This window comes from Electrona antarctica, assembly GCF_951216825.1.
Source record: "Electrona antarctica genome assembly, chromosome: 21".
NCBI lineage: Eukaryota > Metazoa > Chordata > Actinopteri > Myctophiformes > Myctophidae > Electrona > Electrona antarctica.
The window spans coordinates 34,857,454-34,863,368 of NC_136802.1; the positions used below are offsets into that span (position 1 = coordinate 34,857,454).

Consider the following 5,915-nt stretch of genomic DNA (forward strand, 5'->3'; position numbering starts at 1 on the left):
CGCCTTGGTCTGCCCCGGAGTCTCCTCCCAGTATGACGTGACTCGAGAACCCCCCTAGGGAGACGCCCAAGAGGCATCCTAACCAGATGCCCGAACCACCTAAGCTAGCTAGTCTATTGTTATATTCACAGAATATTGAAGTGCATACATACAGTGACAGGGTCAACATGAATGGTTACAGCTAAATACTTCACAGAAACTGTAATATAGTTATAGTTTAATGATTCAACTTTAGGGAATTTAAATGTGAAACGCCAGAAATAATTCACACAGAGAGAATCCAAAAACAGTCCATTTTCGTGAAGATTATGAGAATTATGTTATAGGCTACCTATTTTTTTTGTACATCCTTATAAATTCCCCTTCCAGAATATGAAAGCATTGCTGATAAGTATCAGAATAATATTCTATACATATTAGAAGAAACAAACACCTTGTCACCTGTTTTTGTTTTATCATACTTTAAAATCACCTGTGATCAATCCAATCTTGATCAAACTCCCCAAACAATGATTACAATGATAACAAATGTATAGGCCTGTAACGATTCAATCAACTCGCAATGATTCAAATCACAATACTAGGTTCACAATACCATTTTTCACCATTTTTTAAATACAAATGTATTATTATTTTTTTTAAATGACTGATAAATCCTTTTTTTTCTCTCTCACACAAGTCCAGTATTTTCTCTCTTTTTATTTTCTTCTCTTATCCTCTTTTCAATACATTAGCAAACTAGATAAAGTGCCCCTCGGGGCACAGGTCTCCACCAGGGTCAGGTTGTGGCCTCCTGGTGGCGCTATAATAGGCCAATGTGAACAGGGTGGCATTTCTTCTTACGCCTTGGATGGCAATTGGATGATTTGAAAAAAAAATCCACCTGTTGGTGGCGCTATAACAGGCCAATGTGAAAAGGGTGGGATATATTCCTCAGCCTAGTAGTCTTGATTTGAGGCTTTTTCTTCAAAACCAATCCTGCAAACTTTGAAAGCCAATGTTAGCCAATGGAATATGGAATATGAAATATCGGACAGATCCGTCTTGAACATATGACTATAGAGATACTGTGTAACGATTTGCGGGATTTCTGGACAGAATCTGGAGGAGTATATAAAAAAATGTGTTTTACAAAAGTCGGCCTCCTGGTGGCGCTATACCAGGCCATTCTGGAAAAATTGGGGCAGAGATTAATCGTTGGCATCCAGGGAGTGTGTGTGCAAAATGTAGCATCGACCGGGTTAACGGTGCCGGAGATTAGCTGGTAACAGACGGACGGACGGACACATGCACACACACACACACACACACACACACACACACACACACACACACACACACACACACACACACACACACACACACACACACACACACACACACACACACACACGGATGGAGTGCAAAACATACTCTCTCCCCATGCCTTCGGCCTCGTGGAGACAATGACAGAAAACTAGTCTTTATCAATTATCTTACACAAACCCTGTATTTTCTTCTTTTTTATAAGCACCCTCTGTTGTTTGCATCACGATTCAAATTGTGATTTAATCGCAATTAAAATTGTCACCAGTTTGAATCGAGTTGAATCGATTTACGATATATATCGTTACATGCCTACAAATGTATGCAAATATACATGTCAGACGTGCATACTGTACACATTGCTGCCTTAATCTTCAGTAGATGGCAGGAGTTCATATTTCACCCTTGTTGTACTCTTGACTTTGTAAATGGCCACTGCACAGATCATGGCGACAGCTGTGAGAAGACATCCAGCGATGAAGACCAGGTTCAGGTTCAGGCTGGTAGCTGATGAAAAACAAACAACAACAACAACAACACTGTTTCAGCTGCAATTGTAACGCCCGAGATTCAAACTCGGGTCTCCCGCATGAAAGTCCAACATCTTAACCACTAGACCAAAGGGATATCCCTCTGGACTGGGGGAGATATTAGACTTTTGAGCCCATCAGGCAGAGGCTCTGAGCCACTGCCCCACAATCATCTCAACGGTGTGACATCACACATACTATAACAGTGCATGGGTCAGGACCCCATATGTGGGTCAGGACCAATTTGTATGGGTCACGACTAAAACAATTTATTTTTGGTTTCCTATTTTCTATTTTAAAGTTCCCCCAAAAAACGTTCATGAGTTATTTTGCTGTAGGCCTATGTCATTCCCCGTCTCTCTCCCCTCATTTCCTGTCACTTTCCACTATCAATAAAGGCAAAAAGCCCCAAAAAGATAGAAGATAAATAAATGGCCGATCTACAAGCTCACAACATGTCACATCGCTCACAACGTGTTGTGAGCTTGTAGATCTGTTTTCACTCATTTGGTTCCCCGGGGTACTCACATTTTCTTTTGGGTCATGAGCTAAAATGTTTGTGAACCACTGTACTAGTGGTTCTGAAACGTTTTTATGTCAACGATCCCTAAATAAATATGTACTGTATTTGTTTGCAGATACTGTAGGCTAGAGTGAGAGAGCACAGTACTCCAGCTAGAATCACACCGGGGAAATTGCACACTATGCAGTCAACTAGTAGCACAGATCAATTAGAGTCACCTGTGATCTCAGACGACCTTCTCAGGCGCAGGGGACCCTGGGAAATGTAGTGCCTTGCAGTTTGAACGACAGCCTCTCTCTTCCGCTGATGTCTAGACTGCGTGGAGTTGATGCATCCCTTGGAGCACCTGGTGTTGGGGTTCCCAGCTTCACACAGGATGACAGAACAGCTGATGTACACCTAAAATATCAGAGATAAAAAAAACTGTTTAAAACCTCAGACTTCTTTGTTGAAATGAAAGTTTCACGATTCAATCATTTAGAGTTTAGTCCATCATTGATTGATAGTGATACCACAGCACTGTCAGAACCTGTACTGTATGTCTTGTTGGGGTTCATGGGCATGTATAAAGTAATTTGTATGCCATTGCTCGCTGTATCTAAATTCAAGGTTCAATGTTGTAATTTTTGTTAAATCTTGTGTACAGGTATACGAGTAAAACTTTTTTTTGTTTGGCTTCCTTCAGACAATGCAGAAGCATAGATAACATCAAACGACAAACACAGCAAACAAGGGATAGAATGAACTAAGAGTGCAAGAAAGAGCAAACAAAGACTAAAAATCACACCTGTGTGAACTGAGTGGTAGTAAAGTTACGTAAACTTTTGGTGAACAGCTTTACAGTAGGTTATGTTCCATATAGCCTATACAACAAATTTCCCTTTTTACCTGATCATGCAATCCAATGAATTTGAAGATCTCCATTGAGAACTGGAAATGTTTCTCATGGCGTGGTGAATGAACTTCAACAGTGCGGTCAACGGGACACCTGGTTGAAACCAAAAACAAAACACCTGCTCATGGCATAGCATTTTGTGTATATTCACACAAAAACAAATAAAGGAATCAAATTGAATGAACAGATCTTCTGTTTTATTTTAACATAGGCCTATGCATCTCAACTTACAATAAGGACAGACCCAATTTCGCGCACGCACGCACACACGCACACACACACACACACACACACACACACACACACACACACACACGAATTGTGGTGTAACTGCCCTCACCCATGCTCTATGATGGAGTAGGTTGGTCGGTAGCTGGGGTTATCGTACGGTGCAGCTCTGCAGGACTCCACAAACAGCTCAGTGTTGTTGAGTGAAGACGAGGCCTCTATGTCCATGTAAATCCTGTCCCCTACATCGTACTCCAGCGGATAGGAGCGGGGGTCGATCATTGAGGTGAAACGCCGGCTGTGGAAGAACTCAAACTGGTAGGTGAACGTACCGAAGCCTTTCTCCTCGACCGTGACGTTGCATCTGTGCATATTGTAACTCAGGGTCACGTTGCTCGTCTTGGGGTACTGGCAGTAGATATCCACCTCCACCAGGTGCTTGCGGGTGATGACGTCATTGACGTCATCAACGGAGGTGATTGCATTTTTGAAGATAAGGTTCTCGTCGTCGTCCTGTACGAAGAAGATACGAGTTTAGTCTAACCTAGTAGTTATGAAGATTAGTCTAATAGTAGGGGGTATTATCGTCATGAAATTGTTACGCGGTGGAAACAAGCACCACATTTGGTACATGCACTCTTTAGGGTGTATCTCACCATCTCAGTAGGGGTGCCTACAATTTCAGACACATTAAAGGATTATTTTAGGGAAACATCCAAAATGGCCGCCAGAAATGATCTATTATTCCTAAAGGTGATATAATTCTGAGATTTTGACTGATTGTGCCAAGTATAACCTTTACATTATAGTAATTAGAATACTAATATTGAAGGATTTGGCTAAAATTAAAAACTTATTAAAAGAAATGCCAAAAATTTGGGTCATCCTAAATCATCCTAGAATATGGCCACCAAAACTGTTGACAGTTGACTCAAAAGACACCAAAATAATCTCCAAAAAGCATAACATTTGGCACACATGTCCCTTGGGTCACCCTAAGACATTTTGTGCTTTTATGAGATTCTTTTGGCGTCTTTTGAGTCAATCGACAACACTGTAGGCGGCCATTTTAAATTTTGAATCCGGTTTAAGATTATTTTGGGAACCCCTTCTAGGATGTCTCAGGATGACCCAAGGGACATATGTGCCGAATTGTCAATCACCAACACTGTGGGCGGCCATTTTCAATTTTGTCAATAATTCACTTCCTGTTTAAGAATTTTTGGGCACCCCTTCTAGGATGTCTTAGGATGACCCAAGGGACGTGTGTACCATATTTTATGTTTTTTGGAGATTGTTTTGGTGTCTTTTGAGTCAACTGTCAACAGTTTAGGTGGCCATTTTGAATTGTGTCAATAACTCACTTCCTGTTTAAAAAAAATGTGGGCACCCCTTCTGTACCAAATTTCATGCTTGTTTCCACCGCATAACATTCCCGACGATAATACCCTCTACTATAACTCAATAGTTATGAAGATAAAAGTTTAGTCTAACACAATAGTTATGAGGATAAGAGTTTTTAGTCTAACCCAGTAGTTGACTAACAACTTATATTAAAGTAATACCAATATGTGTGTGTGTGCGTGCATGCATGCGTACGTGTCAGACAGGCAATGCAACACAACAGCCCCATTGCAATGCACAAAATAACTGTAAGGTATAGGCAGAACAGATGCAACGAACTAGCATCCAGGAATGAGTTATTTACCTCAATCTCAGTACCACAGCCACTGAGGGGCACAACTGCTATGATGTGAGTACCATTCTGTTGTCTTTCCAGACTACAGGCTACGTTGCTTGGGTCATTCAGTCGCAGATGTCCTACAAGTCCCCTGAATGAGGATTTGTCGATCTCTACTGTCATGGCAGTGTCATTACAAATCACATTGGCTTTCACTGAAACGAGAGGTTTCCAGAAGACGATGATGATGTTAATAGCCTATAACCCAGTAAATATCAACTCACTACAGGATATTAATTTATTTTAGATTGAACGCTGGTTCAATCTAAATTTCGGCACTACAGTGGTAAAATAAGGAGTATGAATCGGCCCTTAGTCATTGACATTTTTTTAATTTGTCTTTTCATGTTATATGAAAGCAGGGAATCATAGCTTCAAATTGACATATTCGTTGTTCAGTTTGACACACCAGTTCTGGAGATATGGCTTATAGAGTAAAGTCTTGCAGAAAACAGCGAGTTGAGAAAAAAGGCCTGAAAGGTCCACTTCTGTGGACTTTAACATTACACCTTTTTTAAGCATTTATTTCATATTTATGTCGATTTCAGCTCTGACATTTATTTCAGACATGCTCTAGTATGTGAAGAGTCTGCCTGTGATATTAACTCATTTTTGATTAAAAAAACAGTTTTTCTCCTCTACCATGACATTCCACACAAGTGGAATGTCATGGTTCCATTCACAAGTGGTCAC

The 5,915-nt window shown here is 40.7% G+C and overlaps 1 protein-coding gene across 1 annotated transcript; it reads right to left on the reverse strand.

The window, feature by feature from the left end:
• Positions 1–1,610: 1,610 nt before the first annotated feature.
• Positions 1,611–5,373, reverse strand: LOC306914051 (CUB and zona pellucida-like domain-containing protein 1). The gene is made up of 5 exons (XM_079490937.1): positions 5,190–5,373; positions 3,594–3,994; positions 3,247–3,346; positions 2,577–2,757; positions 1,611–1,812 (listed from the first exon to the last, which is right to left on the reverse strand). The coding sequence occupies exons 1-5, from the start codon at positions 5,343–5,345 to the stop codon at positions 1,673–1,675; spliced, it is 978 nt and encodes a 325-aa protein (XP_079347063.1). The 5' UTR covers positions 5,346–5,373; the 3' UTR covers positions 1,611–1,672.
• Positions 5,374–5,915: the final 542 nt, after the last annotated feature.

What these genes read in the sequence shown, in the direction of transcription:
- LOC306914051 (XM_079490937.1), bottom strand. Translation starts at nt 5,345, where the DNA reads ATGACAGTAGAGATCGACAAATCCTCATTCAGGGGACTTGTAGGACAT. An exon ending in GCTGTGGTACTGAGATTGAG is followed by an intron (nt 3,995 to 5,189) that starts GTAAATAACTCA and finishes TTCTTCGTACAG; the next exon opens with GACGACGACGAGAACCTTAT. An exon ending in TCATTGGATTGCATGATCAG is followed by an intron (nt 2,758 to 3,246) that starts GTAAAAAGGGAA and finishes CTGATATTTTAG; the next exon opens with GTGTACATCAGCTGTTCTGT.